This window comes from Melospiza melodia, chromosome 16 (genome assembly GCF_035770615.1).
Source record: "Melospiza melodia melodia isolate bMelMel2 chromosome 16, bMelMel2.pri, whole genome shotgun sequence".
NCBI lineage: Eukaryota > Metazoa > Chordata > Aves > Passeriformes > Passerellidae > Melospiza > Melospiza melodia.
The window spans coordinates 3,847,891-3,866,722 of NC_086209.1; the positions used below are offsets into that span (position 1 = coordinate 3,847,891).

The following is an 18,832-nucleotide window of genomic DNA, read 5'->3' on the forward strand; positions in this document are numbered from 1 at the left end:
CTCTGTATGAATCACCAATGGGACCAGGACTGCTGGGAACGTGCCTTGAGCTGTTTTATTTTCCAGCTTCAGTCTCATTCCATGGTTGTGACAATGGGAAGATGCCAGCAGCTCACATCCCAGGCAGCAGACAAAGAACTTAATGTTACAGCTCACTTTAAAAGTTTTTTGACCAATCACACAAAGCAAAAGCACATTGACAGTAGTTCCATCCAACCACTATAAGCACAGGTGCCTTCTGTTAAAGCAATGCTTGCTTATTTCAAATACAATATCTGCTTGTAAGCCTTAAGACACAATGCACAGAGCTCCATTATTAAACTTAGAACTTCCTAATATCTCACTAGATAAACTTTTCTGCAGCTTAAGGAGCTATTCTAGACAAGTGTTAATACACAATCCATTGTTCTGTTTGTCCTTTTCTACTTTTTACATAATTTTTCTACTGCCTTATTTTATGGCCGCTGCTTAGCTCTAATCACAGTTCTGCTATCTCTGAGGCCTGCCTTTTGCAGCTTTTCCAAAACCTTCTGATTTTATGGATTTCCATACACACACACACACAGAGGGGCTCTGGCTGCAGGAACTTGCCACAGCCATTAAAATGCGTGTTTGCAAAGTCCTTTCCTCCTGAAGGCTCCTCTCCGAGTCCCTCTCTTTTTTTTTAATCCCCAGCAGAAGTTATTATGTGGCATCAGGCACGATTGGTGACATCTTTTGACAGTCTCCGTGGCTGTGCTTTATTCATGCACACATGGCTGAGCACAGGCTCTGGTGCAGCTCTGCCCCTGCCAAGTGCCCTGGGTTCAGTTCAGCCCTGAGAACGAATCCCCTGGGCCCACCTCCATTTCTAAACACATGGATAAGAAGCCAGATTAAAACTGGAAGGATCTAGAGCAGGTCTATCAGTATTTTACCCCTGTTTACAGGTTGTAGTGAAGGTTATTTGGTTATACAGATATCACTGATCTACTTTTTCACATTCTTTCATGCATTACAATAATTAACAATTATTAGCAGTTCTGTGATTCTATAAAATTATTTTTTTTTTATTCAGAGATACCTATTTTAGTGTTAATGTGCACCATCTGGTAACCTTGTATCAGCATTTGGCTTGCTGCAAGGCAGTAAAAGGTACTAATTGTCACCGTTCTGCAGTATCAGTCTGAGGAGCAGAGATTTTATTTGGCTTTACAGGCACATTTGTAAGTCACTGAGGAGATTTTAGACCAGGAAGAGCCTTTTTTTCAGCTGGATATTCTGGGACAGCTGTACTGGAAACAGTGGAACACTAAAATAACAGCAGAGTTTGCCCATAAGTGCATCTACAGTGTGTGCCATATTCACCAAGATTGTGAATAACCAATACAAAAGCCCTTAAACGACATGACATTCTTAGGTAGCACTTTGTATTGTTCATTATATTTCATTAACCAAATTACATCATTTCAGTCAATGAATTGCTCTTGAGAGAAAAAAACCACAAACTCCCTATTAATATAAATTCTGGCATCACTCTGATACCAGACACCACTGAATCACCTGAAATAAATGCTGACATTTATTCAGCCATGAACCACCTTCCCAGGGTCCCACACAAGGTTGCTTCCAGTGCCTAAAGGGAGCTTACAAGAAAGCTGGATTAGATTTGTAGCTTTCCCCAAGTTCGTGTTGGCAATCAGAAAATCTTCTATAAAGCACAGCTGAGTCAAAAAGCTACACAAGCTGAAAATAATGCAGATTAATGTATTTACAGATTAATGTATTTACAGTTTATCATGGTTATACTTACAATTTATTGCATTGATCCAGGGGAGATGATGGTTTATGAAATACAGATGGCTTGAAAACATGGCAATTGCAAATGTTACAGGTAAAAGCACTGTGAGTTATTTACAGACAAAATATTATTGTCCATAAAAGGCAAAAGGTACATTTCCATTTGTCTGTTAGTTTGGCTGAGGGTGAATGTTTTTGAGCTGAATCTCCTCAGTTTTCCTCTTTATTGCAGCGTGGTTCCCATTGCTGAGCAGTCTTGGAGGCTGGGTTGCTTTTACACAACACTAAACCAGAGGAGCTGCTCCAGGGACAGATACCGAACTAGATTAAATTCAAAGTAAAACTCCTAAAAGACCCACAACAAGGCCACCAGATCTTCTGTGCCAGCTTCTTTCTTTTTTTCCTCCCTTCTGCAGTTTAATTCCTCTTACACTGTACTCCTTTCTAAGAGCAGAGATTCCTGCTCTCTTTCTATCCAGAGCTTCTTTCCAGCACTATTTTGCTGGAAAACTTATTTTTCCATTCAGAGGAGAGCTTAGCTGTACTGAACAGCACTTTTATGTGAGCTAATCCTTCTCCTTTAATGAATTAAGCTTGTTTCTTCACCCTCCTTTTCAAATAAAGGGGATTTTTCACTTGCTGCAGCATCTTTCAGAGCAGCAGTGGTACAGGGGTAAGCAGGACCTTATGAGGATTAAATCTAGGTAGGTGAGAACAAGCACTCAGTCACTTGTTGTCAACAGTAGCATTAATTTCTCAAATGAAAAGAACCAAGATGAAATGCAGACAAGGTGTTTGCTCCTGTGCAGGTGGTGGCATTAAGGTTCTGAGGGACTGGGGTTAGCAGCTGGTGTCAGGTGAGGAGGTTAATGGAAAAGAATTTTGTTTTTCAGGTCACTTAATGAAAATAACCCTGGAAGAGCTCAGCAGAGCCCTTGGGGTGGAATAAATTATTCCTCTTCTGCTTCCATCACTGCAGGTTAGCCCAAGACACAGGAGAAGGTGATCTAAACATGAACTCAGCTGGGCAGAGCATCACAGGAGGAACATCAGTGCTGTTGTGATCTCTGCTGCCTCTCCAGTGACAGAGCACAGCCCTTTAGCAAAGGCTCTGCATAGCCACAGCTTTAAAACAGATAGTTTGTGATGCGGGTTATCAAAAAACACTGTGTGAGAAGACAACAAGAATATTTATCACAAGATAGGCAATTTTGGGCCAATCCATGGCCCTTGGGTCAGGCAGACACAGAACAGAGGCTGCAGCAGCCCCTGGTCACACTGTCCCTGCTCTGTGTTGGGCTGGTTTGCTTTGCTGATCAGAAATAACTCCAGTGACTGAACCCTGCTCTGATCTGCTCCTTGGAGCCTCTGGGTGCCTGCACCACCATTTCCCCATTTATCCCTTAAGTTAAAGTTCTGTGAGGTGCCCAGGAGAACATGTGGTGGTGTTCACAGGGGTCTGAGGATGAGGGAAGAGATGAGGATCTGACTCCATGTTTCAGAAGGCTTGATTTATTATTTTATGATATATATTACATTAAAACTATACTAAAAGAATAGAAGAAAAGGTTTCATCAGAAGGCTGGCTAAGAATAGAATAGAAAGGAATGATAACAAAGGTTTGTGGCTCAGACAGAGAGTCCGAGCCAGCTGACTGTGATTGGCCATTAATTACAAACATCCAACATGGGCCAATCACAGATGCACCTGTTGCATTCCACAGCAGCAGATAACCATTGTTTACATTTTGTTCCTGAGGCCTCTCAGCTTCTCAGGAGGAAAAATACTAAAGAAAGGATTTTTCATAAAAGATGTCTGTGACAAGAACACACCTCCCCTACCAGTGCTCCAGTCCTCACGAGGCACGGCTCTGATTTGGGGCTGAGGGCTTGTGATCCCAGCCAGAATAAGGATGGGAGATCACTTCATTCCATCCCAAACCATTCTGAGTGCTCCCGATCCATATTTTGACAGCCTGTGGAGCAGACAGGATTAGCACTATCCCCACCTGTAACATCACTGCCTTCTCCTCCAGTGCCCATTTCATATTCTGAGCAACATGAATTCCTCATCTGTGTAAAGCTGAAAATCCTTCTCGCAGCCCTGGGTACAATAACTTCCATATAGAAAAACAAGATTAAACCTGACAGTAATAGAAGTGATAGAGGAGGAAAAGTGTTCTTCCTTTGAGGCACAGGTTCTGAATACAGCAGCCAGGCACTGATTGAAAAAGGGCAGGGAGAAAGATAAATGCAGTTATAGTCAAGCATCAGGTCTTGAAGAAAAAAAAAGCTTCTAAGAAAGAGAAAAAAGAAAACCCCACACCTTTCTCTTGACATTTAAGAAACTACCTAAACAAGCTAAGCAAAGGGAAAGGAAGAGAGAGCAAGACCTTACACGGAGAGCTGCTTTCAGCCATTTGTCACTGGATATCTTAAAATACATTTATCCAACCTTGCTAAGGGCCACCAAGCCCTCCATGACCCACAGCAAATCCTCAGGACTGCTTTCCCTCCCTCCTGCCTCTGTGGGCACCAGCCTGCTCAGCAAAGCCTCTCCAAAGCCTGCAAGGTGCCAGGGATTTAACTCCTCATGTGCCACAGCCAGGGGAGCAGATTTTGTGCCCCAAAATGCCTGCAGGCTCTTGTGACTGACCTGACAGTGTGGTGAGCACCTTTGGGAGCGTGTTGTGAGCTGTCACACTTCTACATGTAAGAATTTATTGATCAGTTTTGGCTCTTTAGTGCTCTACAGGCTCTTAACTCCCAGGAAACTGAGATTCTGAGCCTGGAGGTCTCACCACCAGCCTTAGGTGTGTCCTGCAGATTTCTTACCTCACACTCCTCCACCACTGCTTTGCTCATGGATTTAGGCAGGCTGAGGAACCTTTCCTGCCATTAGGAATCCTTGGCAGCAGGATGTGCCAGGGCAGGAGTGGTGGGCACGGGGAGAGCACTGTGGGCTCTCTGTGGGCACTGATTAACGCACAACACTGAATCACCTAAAATGAATGCTGAAATTTATTCAGCCGTGTACCACCTTCCTGATGAGCCTCGAGGTCTCACCACCAGCCTTAGGTGTGTCCTGCAGATTTCTTACCTCGCACTCCTCCACCACTGCTTTGCTCTTGGATTTAGGCAGGCTGAGGAGCATTTCCAGCCATTAGGACCCTTTGGCAGCAGTTTCTCCAAGACATCTCTGATATTTGCCAAGGGAGCAGACCCCCTGTTCCCCCAGGCCAGCTGTGGCCCCTGGAGCAGCAGGATGTGCCAGGGCAGGAGTGGTGGGCACTGATTAACACGCAGCAAAGAGAGCTGCCTGCCTGCAAATGGAAACACACTGGGTGCTTGCATCTAACAGCATTCCCAGCTAATTTTACACTCTGCATATAGTAATAAGACACAACAGGGTGTGCATTAAGCTCATCCTTTGAGAAGTGCAGCAGTAGCTGGAAAATGCACACCCTGGAGTGGCTTATTTGTAGTGGACTATGGCTCATTAATTTTACATTGAATTTTTTTCAAATTCGTTCTAAAAAAACCTAAAAAGTCTATTCTGAGGGCAGTTAAGTAATGTATCCTTACACTGAAAAATATTTTCAAATAAAAACAGTAGGCAAAAGTGAGGAAGAGTTCTGCCCAACTGCAGACCAGGGTTTGGTGTGTGCAGGACCTGCTTTGAGCAGGTTCTTGGCCTGCTGATGCAGATATATAGTGCAATAATGGTAGTTATGGAAATCCATTCAGTGTTCACTCTTTTCTAGACTGTTCTTTCTTTTTGTGTAATTACCTGGGCCGTTTTTCTTCCTTTTTTTGTCCTCCTTTTTTTTTTTCTGATTTTTTTGTTTGCTTGTTTGTTTGTTTGTTTGTTTTTTGGTTTTTATTTATTTTTTTGGTGTGGTTTTTTTTTTGGTTTTTTTTTGTTTTAATTTGATTTTGGGGCTTTTTTTGTTGTTTGTTTTATTGTTTTTTGTTTTTCTGTTTGATGTATGAATGTATGAGCCCATACCCACTTCACACCAGATTCACATTTGGATGGGGATGGGACTGACTTTTACACCAGCCTGGGAAGGAGTGCTCAGGAGGCAGATTTGCAGCATTTGGGGGAAAATGGTTTTGCCAGAATAGCAGTGTATGGCTAAGCCTGCCTACAGCAGCATTTCCAGCACAGAGGGTGCCATAAAACCCATTTTGCTATAATGTCACTCCCAAAGTATGAATGAGGGACATCTAAATCCTGCTGCTCCACGTGAGGTGTGACTTTTCCCCTGGTGGTTTATCCCTCCATGCAGGTTCCAACGCTGATGATGGACACCCAGTTTTCAGAGTTCACCCCAGACATCACCCCCATCATGCTGGCGGCCCACACCAACAACTACGAGATCATCAAACTGCTCGTGCAAAGGCGGGTGACCATCCCACGGCCTCACCAGATCCGGTGCAACTGCGTGGAATGCGTCTCCAGCTCCGAGGTGGACAGCCTGAGGCACTCCAGGTCGAGGCTGAACATCTACAAAGCCTTAGCCAGCCCTTCGTTGATTGCCTTATCGAGCGAGGATCCCATCCTGACCGCCTTCCGCCTGGGCTGGGAGCTGAAGGAGCTGAGCAAGGTGGAGAATGAGTTCAAGGCTGAGTATGAGGAGCTGTCCCAGCAGTGCAAGCGCTTTGCTAAGGACCTTTTGGACCAGGCACGGAGCTCCCGGGAGCTGGAGATCATTCTCAATCACAGGGACGATCAGAGCGAGGAGCTGGATCCCCAGAAGTGTCACGACTTGGCAAAGCTGAAGGTAGCAATAAAGTACCACCAGAAAGAGGTAAGAGTCACCTAAATGTGAAGCTGTTGGGTGAAAGAATTAATTTCTTAAGTTGCTCAGTGTGTTGGGGAAGATGAAACAGGAAAGCCTTACAAATATGGTTGTCTGGCAAAAGATTTTGAGAATATGGAAGCTATAAGCAAGATTGAGATACCTCAGTTACTGAACAACTGGAAAACAATGGCGTGGCCAGCTGAAGGCAATCCCCTTTTGATGGAACAACACCCTCTGCTTGCAGACAGGCCCAAGGGTCAGAGCAGACCCTGCCAGCTTGGCAGAAGGGGCCCAAAGAGGAGTTTTACAGTTTAAAATGTAACACAGTATGGTGATGTAGTGATTCTTATAGGCTGTATAGAAATGCTATAGGATTTGTAAATTGTACTAGATGGGTTAGTGAGAATCAGAATATTCAACACAGAAGAAGATTTATTGTATTGTAATGTGAACCTCGCGGTCTTACCTCTTAGCTCTTACCTCGTTTATTCTCTTACTCTTTTTACTCTCTTACCCTTTTACTCTCTTTCCTTCTCATTCTCTCTCCCCCTCTCTTCTCTCTTTGCTGCTCTGAGCTGTGGCTGGCAGCTCCCAGCAGGGCCCTGCACCCAGGCCCTTTGCAATAAATGCAATAAACCACAAGTTCCTGACCTGGCTGTAGAGATCTCTGTCTCTGTCCGTCCTGACCATCCTACCCCCCCATCAATCCTACACTGTGGGTTTGTCCAGTGCTGGCTCTCAGGTGGGATTTTTTAATATGCACAGGGATTGGTCACAAACCAGGAGGCTCAGGGTGCCTTGGTGACAGCGTGAATCTGACAGCAGTTGAGGGTAACAGGACTGGGGCTTGCTGCAGTGGGCTGTGGCTTCTACAGCACCAATAATTTCTGTCTCAGAGCTGCTTGAATCCCAGCTCATTGTGCCCCTGCAAAGAACAGCCTGCAGACATTCCCAGCTCTGCTCACTCTGAAAGCTTTTCCCAGTGGCTGCTTTTGTACAGGAGCCCAGAGCTTGAAGGGGCTGCCTGGCTCCCTCATGGAAATCATACAGCACACCGTTCACTTCCTGCAGCCACCAAGCACTTCCAGGCACCCATTCAGCTCTAACCTGAAAGGGCCAGAGATGTGACAGCAGCTAAAGAGAGCAGGAGAGGCTGGGGGCACTCCCAGGGTCCCAGGTCTCCAAATTACCAGCAGTCTTGTGAAAACACTCACGTGGTGCAACTCTTTATTCACACCTGTGACACCTCTTGATCCTCAGTTCTTGACCCATCTCTGTTTTAGGAGCTGAGCAGCAATTCCCAGAGATTCAAACTCCTGTCCCAAGTTCCAGAGAGGGAAGCCACACTTCAGCTAAAGGGCACAGAGCCTTTCAGAAGCCCTCAGATCCACAGATTTATAAATTGATTCAATAAAGGCCACAAACCCCAGGAGAATGCTGACAGCAGTTTCATTAGTTGGCTCTGGATTTCCTTTCTCTTTCCAAATCCAGACAGAATTTAGGAGATGATAAATTGCTGTTGGCCAGCGATGTTCCAGGTTATCTGAAGGAGGAATTCAACTGAATTTCAATGTGCATTACATTCTTCTGTGTCTGGAGGGTCACCTGAGTGGCAGAAGATCTTGCCACATTCCTCTTTTCATCCAACACTGACCCAGCATGGTGTGAAGGGCTGAGAGGTGAAAAATGCAGATTTCCTTTCATGTTGTGCCCCCCAGTGCCAGCCCCTCCATGCAATAAGCTGGAGCCAAAGCCTCAAACTTCCTGGGATCCATCCCTTGGCATCTCCCTGCTCTTGCTGGGCTGCTCTGGGGGAATGTCAGCTCGCTGGTGTCAGGTCAGGTTGGGTTTTGCTCTGTGACAGGGTTGGGTAACACCACGAGTGCTCTAGGGACAGGGACAAGCAGTGAGGAGTTGCTCTGGAGAAGGGCAGCCCAGGTAATCAGGTCAATGTTCATTGGAACTGAGAAGGAGCAGAGATTCTGCTTCTGGTTGTGCACTGGCCTGGCAGGCACAAGCTCCAGATCACCCCAGTGCTCCTGTGTGCAGGTCCCTGCTGGTCCCACTGGGTCACTGGTGACATCCAGGTGTCAGTCTGTGCCTGCTCTTGTCTTGTGTTCACACTCAGGAGCTGCTGAAGCAGCTCACTGTGTTTGAAACGTGGTGCTGAACAGTGCTGGAGCTTTTTTAATTTTATTTTTTTTAATCGTTGCCTGCTTTCTCGACAGCTTTTATCTTTTTTTTTTTTTTTTTTTTTTTTAAGGCGTATTTGACTGAATTCCAAGCATATGGACAAATTCCATGTTTTGTGACATATTCATGACAGTTCCAGCCTAAAAATGATAGCAAACACGCTCTGTGTTGCCAGCTAAAGTCAGTGCTCTTTTCAGGTGGGATACTGGTGGGCAGGGGCAAATGAATGAGGCTGGGGAAGCAGCTGCTGATCCCTTCCATCCCACCTGGTTATTCACAAAACCCTGAAGCATCCTGCAGGGTGGCTGGGGTTTTCTTACCATAATAATTAGGCCATCTTATCGTGGCAATTAGCACAACACGAAACATCAAGCAAGATACAAACACCCTTGCCAGCTTCTGAAAAAATGAGTAGGAACCTTTGCCAGGGAGACACTGAGAAATGTTTTTCAGTCCTGACTGAAGAGTATCAGACTGGGAGGATTTTTGTGGGGACAGGAAGGAAAACAGAAGGGAGTTTGGTTTTTATGAAAGAAGGTTCTGCAGAGAAAAACAGTAGACTTTTAAAAGTAGATCATCTTGCTCTGCTGAAGCTTTTTATGTCTTAACGTTAAATGGGATTGGATTGGATGGAGAGGGTTTTTACACCTGAAAATTGACAAAGAATAAAGTCAAATCTCTAGTAGCCTAAGAGAAGAATCCACCATGGAGTTTGTGCATTTTCTGGAGTGTCAATTGTTACTACAGTTTTTAGTTGTCTATATTCTGCACAAAGAATGTGTAATTTCATATTGATTTCAGACAAATTTCCTGCAGATTTTTTTCTTTTTGAGTGAAATGGAGCTGAACCTGAAAATTTCTCCCCAAAATAAGAAATTATTCCATTTCAGCTTAATCAGGCAGATAAGGTCAACTTCAAGGTTCTTCTCAGAGAAGCTCTCAAGGGGAGATGGGTGAAGAGATCATGGGGTTTGTCTTTACAAAGGCAAGAAAAATCTCCCATTATGTTTTATTGGTTTTTTTTCCCAAAAATCCCCTTGGAATTTAGAAATTTTGATTTCTCCCAAACATGACATGTGCTAAATATTTTATAAACTGAGAAACGTGTTGCTCATGAGGAAGAAGACCATTCTTCTTTGGAGGAGGGCCAAAACAATGGAGTTATAATAAATTTGTTGCTTTTCCTGTTTGTTTTTAATAAGCCTGTAAATCCTAGAAGGTAAATTACTGCTTACACAGAACGGGGGGAGAAAAAAAAAATCAATTACACAGGAAAGATTAAAATGTGCCCTAAGGTAGCTTTGTAGTATATTTTATGGCACTAAATGGTAAAAACATGCTGTGCAATGTTCTCAAGCTCCCTCTCCCTTCTCATGTGAAGTGTAGAATGGCTGTGTACTCAGTTTCAACTCTCTGTGATAATTTCTGTAGGAGATGGGAAGGACTTAATAGTTGTGATATCTGATTGCATGGCAGTCCCAAAATCTGGGGAAAAAATGAGGACAGCACAAAACACTGTGGAACACAATGAGTTTGACCCAGCACAGACACATCAGTTCTCTCAGTCCAATGTTAAAGAAATTATTTGCCAAGGATTGCAGTAATTAAGGTCTAAGAGACCAGCAGGCTTTTCATAAATGTTCTGTAGTGTGTGGCATTTGTCTTCATATTATCCCTTTTCTAGTTCTTTTATTCATGACTAATTTTGGAAGGAGAAAGGGTACTGAGGGCCTAATAGGAAAAGGCAGAGCTCAGCTGTTGAGGATCAGTCCTCACTGTGCTCTCCTGGCACCAAATTAGCTCTACATTTGTTAATTTGTTTGCATTTCTAAGAAAAGATAGGGAAAAGTCATCTCTTAGGATCTTGCCAGTCCTGTAAAGCACAGTTGTGTATTCAGGGTATGTGTCTGATTTAGGGAATCAGAGCAGAGGCAGCAGGCAAAGAAAATTTTGATGTCCTTTAAGTTTTTTTTTTCCTTTGCCAATAATGTAAAACATCCACAGTGTAGCAGTGAGTCAGGTCTAAAAGGGCAGATTTCTGCTCATATTTAACATTCTGCTGAGCCAAAAGAGCAGCAATACGCATTCAGCTTATTCCTGCTCTCCTGCTCTCCATCACAGGTCAATGCCATCTCCAAAACGAAGTGAAACATCACAGTAGTGGGGGTTTTAATGTGTTTTTCTGGTGCTGGCAAATAGCTGGGCAGGTTTAGTTTATGTGCCTGCACAATGCAAGGCACTCAGAAAAAACCCCCATTATTTTGTCTATGACTCTATTGCTTAGCACTTCCACAGAATTAGATCAAAGGAGTGCACAGAGAAATTCCTTCTCAAAAACCCCTTAACCCCCATATCTCCTCACTGTGCTCTAATCAATGGCAGGAAAGGACAGAAGCAGAATTGTTTGCTTTTCCAATTCAAAAACCAGTGCTCTTTGCCGTTTTTCTCCTCAGGATGAAGCTTCAACAGCTTCAGTTCCTTTTTTTATTTTTTTTCCCAGGACATTTACATAGACAAGCACCTCCTGAGATGCAGTTCTGAAGTGAATGAATAATCACTCCTGCCATTCCGCATATTTTTCCGCTGTGTCTTGACTCTTGTCAAGTGTGTGGCTGCAGTCAGAAGCACAGCATCCCTCTCCAGGGAGCATGCATAAACCTGGGAAATTTCTGAGGGCACTTCACTTAGTGTATAAAAAGAGCTTATAAAAATATCAGAGATGCATGAGGAATGAAGTGTGAGGTCTGTGAGAATCAAAGCTCCTCGCCTGCACCTTGTTTACCCGATTTGAAAGCCATTCAGGTATCTTGATGGATGGCCACAGATCTTTCTTTGCTTGCAGGCAAAGCTCAGTTATTCTCCTGTGGGTTTGTCTGTTTTCTTGCCATACTGCCTGGAGGAATAATGATAGAGGGCTGAATATTTGTATTGTGCTCTTCAAAGGCACAATGAAAAGTCTTGCTTGAGCCTGCACAGCTCAGAAGAGTAATAAAGAGGCTTTTACTTCCAGATTTCTAGAAGGAAATCAGGTCGTGAAAAGATCTTTATTAGGACTAGGTGAGGGAAGTGGAGCTGCTCCCTGTGGAAGCTTTTCTTGGTTTCTGGTGGTCTGGAACACTGATATTCCCTAGTGTGTTCCATGGTGAGGATGGTGTGGTCTGTCCTGTGCCACAAACCTTAACGTAAGTTTGGGGGTTTCAAAAGCACTGAGTGTCCAAATGTGACCTTCCCTTTTCCAACAGCCGTCCTTTCATTTGTTCACTGTTGTCTGCAGCAGTGTTCCCATCTGGTGTGTGAGCAGTGGCCTGTGCTAAATGAAGCTGTTTTCTCTCAAACTCCATCCCAGCAGCACTTGACCACCTTGGAAAATTTTGTGTGAACATGGCACTAACTGAGCTGTTATCAGCAGCCTCAGAGGCAGAGTTTGGGGTGGCAGGAGGGGATAGTTGTCTATATTTGCAGCCTTAAAAGAGCCATCCCTGCTGATCACTGGTGGTGCATGACTCAGAGCCCCTCCTCTACGGGCTTGTGCAGTTGCCAGATCTCTTTGTGCAGTTTGGGAAATCGTCACAGAAATTTAACCTGTACGGCTGCATCGGCGCGTTACAAAAATCAGGACAAGCGGCTCTTTAATCTTAACTCTTAAATCTTAACTCCTCTTTGAACTTGGAAGAAGAAATAATATTCAGCGGGCTGATGGTTCAGTGGTCTGACAAAGTGGGCTGGAGTGTTTATTGAGGGAGCAGCATTATTTGGTACATCGTTCACGTAACGCCGAAGCGTTCTCGCTTGATGAAGGTTAGCCACATATTGCAGCTGTCACTGAACAGAGCTGCAGAACACTGTCTTTTGACAGCAAAATCATCTCTGACTAATCTTGTCATGCACCAATTTGAAAAAGCACCCTAAGACTGGTATGTAGGTCAAGGACAAGGACTTGGATTGCATTATGGTGATGTGAAGTGGGCAGAAAATGCCAGGATCATTCTTTAAGTCATTTTTGGTGTCTTGTTCCTCTTACTTAATGATCTCCTGGACAAAGATGGGAAATATGTTGAAAGCTAAAGAGGTCGCCACTGTTTTAACAGCATTCAAGAGTGATTTAGTGAGTTTGACAGTTCCCTAAACTTCATGTTTCCCATCAGTCTCCTTGCCAGCCAGAGAAGAAGCTTGTGAAGCCAAAGCCAAAGTACAGGACATGATTGATGGGCTTTCTATAGACAGCAGGAACTGGAGAGGACAAGTGATGCCTGGTGTGTGGTAACAGCCAAGTGTTCAGTGTGCCCACATCTGAAGGGCTGAAGTGTGTTTAAAGTCAGCTTTATGTCAGTGGAGAAGAGTAAATCATGTTATTTCATACTTTGAATGACACTCTGAAGTAATAAACTCTGGGGAAAAACTGTGGGCATGGATACTCTCGTTTGGACTAAGAAGTGATCATTGTTATTTACCTGATTTCTGAGAATTTCAGCTTCACTCCTGTGGCTTAGAGAAGTGAGTTATAAAGCTCCTTTCAGAAGAGAACTGACTCCTCTCACCTCATGTACAAATCAGGTCCATCACCATCTCAGTGGTGACTGTTCTCAGCCACCACCTCACAGGTGGCTCCAGGAGAAGTGAGAAGAATAGATGGGTTTGTCATGACACCCCCCCCCGACTGAGCTCTTGTGCAGACTGACATTTAAAAGCTGCGACTGCAGTTTTTGTTCTTATTCTCTCCAAACCCCACCTGGCTGAGCAAACTTCCCTCAGCAAAGTGTATTTTCTGCCAGGGTGGTACAACCAGGAGCAGGGGCAGCCTTTGGGAGTTCCCAGGGAGGTGAGAAGTGTTTGTAGTCTGCTACTCTGCTCTTTTGTGGATATTGGAATACATTTACTCATTCAGGAGAAGGTAAGGCAGAAAGGAAAAGGAATCCAAAATTACACAGTTTCAGTGTAAACGTGTCTCAGGACAGAAAGGAAGCAAAGGAAAACTAATTTTGGGACTTTTTATTAACACTAATCGGGTAAAGTAAGTTTGTATTTTAAAATACTAGTAAATGGCTTTTAAAATTTTCATGTTTGCTTTACTTATCACTCATTTAATGTAAATGTTAGTAATTCACTAGAGAATGTGCCCAGCCTTTTACTTAAAAGTCAACACCTTCCCCACTTCTGCCCTAGCCCCTGAGAGCTCCCAGTATATTCACTGCCAAAACGTGTAACTCCTGAAGTGCTGCCTGAAAGAGCACTCAGGAAACGCTGGTAGATTTGTCTCTAAACACTTTTTAGTGTTTTTCCAGTGCTTCTGTGTCTGATATCCCCTGTTCAGCTCTTGGGACCCAGGTGTGTGTTGGAATTAACTCCTTGTGGGCTGTGTTGCTCCTGTTCGTCACTTCAGCACTCTGCCTTTGGAAAGCCAGCCCAGAGCTCCTGCATCTTTGTAAAAGAGCTGGATCCTGAGAGGTTTGCTGGGATACATCCCTTTAAATGATAAATTTATTTATCAGCTATAGCTGTCTGCTGGAATAAATACTGGAAAGCATTATTATTATATTTATTAAAGTATTTAACATCCTGGTTCTGTTGGGCTCTTGTTCCTAGAGGAATCTGTTCTGCTGGGTGTCTCTGCTCCAAGAGCACCTTGCCTTGGCTCAGAGCAGAATTAATGCACCCAAATCCTGCTGACACAGGCCACAAATACAAACCTACAGCTAAACACACATTTAAGCACTCGGGGTAGAGATGGATTTAATTTCAAGCTTAAAGACTTTATAATTGCTTCTTCCACGGGTTGGTATGCAGGATTGGCAAGCATCTGTCTTTGTCCTAGGATATGTGGGACCTTTTAATTTAAATATTGAAGCCAATCCAACCTGAAGGTGTTAAACCCATGAATTTTGATGGAACAGTGGCAGGATTTTAGAGGTTATTCCCTCTTTCCTTTTGTCAGCATTCACCTCACTGCTGAATTTCCAATTGCTGCCACTTGTGCTGAGTTCATGTCTGCTACCACCAGAGAGATCTATTATGGATAAGAGACCTTTAGCTGAGATTCATGTGTCATCATAATTTAAAATATTTTAAGAACAGATTAAACTAAATTCCTGTCTAATGTGAGGCCATATGTTCATCTGTGGAGGATCTGGAGTTTGTTTTATTCGCCAGCTGAGGGTTGGAGCAGTTTGGGTAGCACCTGGTTTCCTTGAAGGGCTGGTCCAGCTCAGCTGTGTGATCTCCTTCATGGCAGGAATGCTGCCACTTGGATTTTCATCAGTGCTTCACTGCTGCTCCTCACAGCTATGGTTTTGATAGGATATTCATCCTGCAAAAAGCTGTCATGTCTTGGAAGTGTCTGATGAGGAATGTTGAGTTGTGTAGTCCCTTTTCCCCACATCACACAGCCCCCTCTCCAACTACTTTGTCTCATTTCTCCTTATTCTTTTTCTCTTTCCTCTTGCAGAAAGTACTTAATTAACAGGATGAACAGCCATTAGGTGTTTACCCTCTGCACCTCACACTCCGGCAGCAGAATGTAAATAACTTTGCAGTCATTAACAAGGTTGAACTTTAAAAAGAAATGTGCTACAAAAGAGGGTTTCCTTATTCAACTCACTGTTTGCAACACTGCAAATTTGAGGAGGCTGGCATTTCTCCTCTGGAATATGTGGTCTCACAGGGCTCACTGGCTCTCTGCTGCAGCCATCAAATTAGGCCACACAGAGTTTCTCTCTCCTGTCTTGGGCTAATTTAGAAATGAGGCTCTTTGAATATTGCCCACTGGAATTTCCCTGAAGAGCAATCAGCCTGCTGCAACCACCATGTTTCCATTCTTCCTCAGAAGATCTTGTTCTTGGTAAAAATGCAGGCAGAGGGGTTGGTGTGGCCCTGGAAGTATGTGGTGCTGCTTGAGTGGAGAATGGCAGTGGCATTTCTCCTTCTCATGGGAGACAGGGATTCACAGGGAACTTGCATTCCTCAGAGACCTCACTGAGATATGCTGCTGCATCAGACACTGCACACAGGCTGCAAAATCTGAGAAAATCTGCCTTTCCAAAGCCTGAATGGCTTTAATGGTGGAGGCCAGCACCATGCAGTGTTACCGTCTTGGTTTGGAAAGACAGGAGTCTGCTAAGGACGGCAGGAGGAGAATGTAAACCCTCCCCACCCCTCCCAATTGCTATAAATTTTATATAAATTTTAAATTAAGGGGCTCTCAGGCAAAAATATGGGAGCAGGAATAACAGTTCTTTAATAGGGAAAGGAAAAAAAATAAAAGGATAAAATAAACAATGCAGTACACATGAACAACACTGACAGAGTCAGAACCCAGCCTGACACCCTGTGGGTCAGGGTGTTGGCAGCAGTCCCATTGGAATTGTGGCTCAGCCCTCCTGCAGTGTCAGGGCTGGTTCTGCTGGAGCAGGGATCCTGTAGAGAAGGATGGATTCTTCCTCTGAAGATCCAGTGGAAGGAGAGGCAGCTGCTGTTCCTCTGGGGAATCCAGTGCAGAAGCCGTGCCGGTGTCTCAAAACCTCTGGATTATATCTGGGTAGGAATGCTTGGCTCCTCCCTCTGGGCTCACATCTCCCAGTGGGATGCTGTAGTTCTTATCAGCCATGCAGGGACATTCAATGGCTGTTATCAGCAATGTCCCCTCCTGAGGGAGGTGTGAATGTGGTCACTCAAAGAGAGAGATAAGGCAAACTGCCCACTTGACAAAGATAATCTGCCATACATCTGTATAGATATATTTCTATCACAGATGGCAATAGGAAACATCTTGCCTTGCAGTCTGGAACAGTTATCCAGTAGCCTTGCAGGTCTGAGATGCTCTGGGCTGCAGGGATGTTGGTGAGCTCTGACCTTTGGGGAGAACCAAAGGTGATTTCATGGCTGCCAGGCCGTGTTTGGCTCTCACTGGTGACCTCTGTGGGAGCTGCTGGAGTTAATTGATACAAGAACTGGGTCCTGCTGATTAAGACAGAGCTCTGCAGTTCCAAATTAGTGGTTATTCATCTATGAAGAGGATTCGCTCTCGCCATCCGCAGCAAGAGCAGCGACAAGAACTCCAGCAAACTCCAAACAAGAGGCTGCTGGCAGCAGCCACAATAATCAGAATAAAGGCAGAGGGATGCTGTGCTCAGCCCCTGTGATGTCTATCAGGGAGCTATTTCAGTTGCTCCCTGAGGCATTCACATCTCAACCCATCTGTGTCTGATCCTAAATTACTGATGACTGTGAGAGATCAGGGATTTCCCCATAGATGAGGGGAGGGGGGGTGGGACATAATTTCTGTGTTTGACAGCATGCAGAAAGCATTTAATTCCTGAGAAGCGGAATTTAGGTGACTTAAAAATATCAGTAAAGATTAGTTGTTAAGGAAAAGACACTCCATCCAGCAGTTGCTTTTTTTCCCCTTAAAAATATCCCCCTTGGTATAGGATTATGTGGCAATGAGCGTGATGAACATTGAAAATGAAATTCTCTAATAGCACAATCCACCTGCGAGCCAAATGTTACACAAAGACCCTGGCAAGGCTGAGAGAAGAAGAAGAGAATATAAAAGACTTTGTACTGCAGTAATCTCTAGAGTGCTTCCCAACTATGACTGGAGTTGCTGATCTCATTTCTTGGAAAGGAAAAGATATTTATCCCCATTTTCAAAAGCCAGGAGACTCAGCACCTTGCTCAGAAGTATCACAGGGGTGTTGTCTTACCTCCCTGTGAACTGTATCTTCAGCTAGGGACGGGTTCTGCTCAACAGGTAATGGGCAAGGAGTTTGTTTTTGGGATTAGCTCCTCCAGAAATGCATCTGCAGGTGGGGACCACGCTGGGCAGTGTTTTGTACAACCACAGGTCCTTCTGTGGTGCTTTAACCCCAGGCAGCAGCTCAGCCCCAGGAGCCACTCGCCCACTCCTGCCGTGGGATGGGGAGAGAACTGGAAGAGCAGGGTGAGAAAAGCTGTGGGCTGAGATAAAGACAGCTTGAACAGGTGCAGCAAAAGCCATGTGTGCAGGCAGAGCAAAAGCAGGAATTCATTCACTGTGTCCCATGGGCAGGCAGGAGCTCAGCCATCCCCAGGGCTCCATCACTGTCACAGTGACTTGGGGAGACAAACCCAGAATGTTCCCCCTTCCTCCTTCTCCCCCAGCTCTGTGTGCTGAGGGTGATGCCGTCAGGTCTGGGGTGTCCCTGGGATCAGCTGTGCTGGCTGTGCCCCCCAGTTCCTCCTTTTCATTTAAATATTGAAGCCAATCCAACTTGAAGGTGTTAAACCCGTGAATTTCGATGGAAGAGTGGCAGGATTTTAGAGGTTATTTAGAGGATTATTTTTAGGTTATTTAGAGGGTTTTAGAGGTTATGGTGAGGGTGAGGAGCAGGACAGGCCCTGGCTGTGTGCAATCCCTGCTCAGGGAGAGCTCAAACATCCCTGGGTTATCAGCACAAAACCAAACCCAGCTGCTGTGAGGAGAATTAACTCTAGCCCAACCAAACCCTGCACAGCATCAGATGTTCAGTTCCTGCATGCACTGAGCTGAGCAGAAATGCAGAAATGCTCAGAAATGCCAGCTCTTGGTGACATTGCTTTTCACTGGTGCAGCTGTCAGAACATTCTCCATCCTGCCTGTGGGGTGGTGCCTTGTGCTGCTGTTGGTGGTACAGACTGGAGGCTCCTGAAATGCAGCAGTCCTTGGATAAAATGCTTGTCAAGTGTTGGAGAAATAGTGTTTGTTAGCCATGTGTTCTCCTAGCAGAGCTTCTGGTGCAGTGCATCTGCCTGTGACTCTGGCCCATCCACAAATCTGGGACAAAATGCAGGTTTTTAGGAAAAAAACCCCTTTTTGTTGTGCAGAAACTTTGACTGATGCCAAATGCTGTCACACGCGGTACATTCATGTGGAATGATAAAAGGCTGTGATACACACAGGCACTATTTCAGGCTGTGGCACATGATAGGCTTTGCAAAAATGTGAAAAAAACACATTTGGGGTTACTTTGGAAAATTAACTTTTGCTCAGGAAAGGCCTTGGTAAAAGTGGTGTTGAAGATGTCAAGTTGCTTTTCCAGT

At 44.6% G+C, this 18,832-nt stretch overlaps 1 protein-coding gene across 2 annotated transcripts in view; it reads left to right on the plus strand.

Annotated features, from left to right (window-relative positions):
- TRPC5 (transient receptor potential cation channel subfamily C member 5) overlaps positions 1-18,832 on the plus strand; it is a 104,313-nt gene that overhangs the window by 41,541 nt on the left and 43,940 nt on the right. For both annotated transcript variants that reach the window (XM_063170341.1, XM_063170340.1), the window contains exon 3: positions 6,071-6,592. In XM_063170341.1, the coding sequence (XP_063026411.1) occupies positions 6,071-6,592 (522 nt within the window). The remainder of the gene's footprint in view (positions 1-6,070; positions 6,593-18,832) is intronic.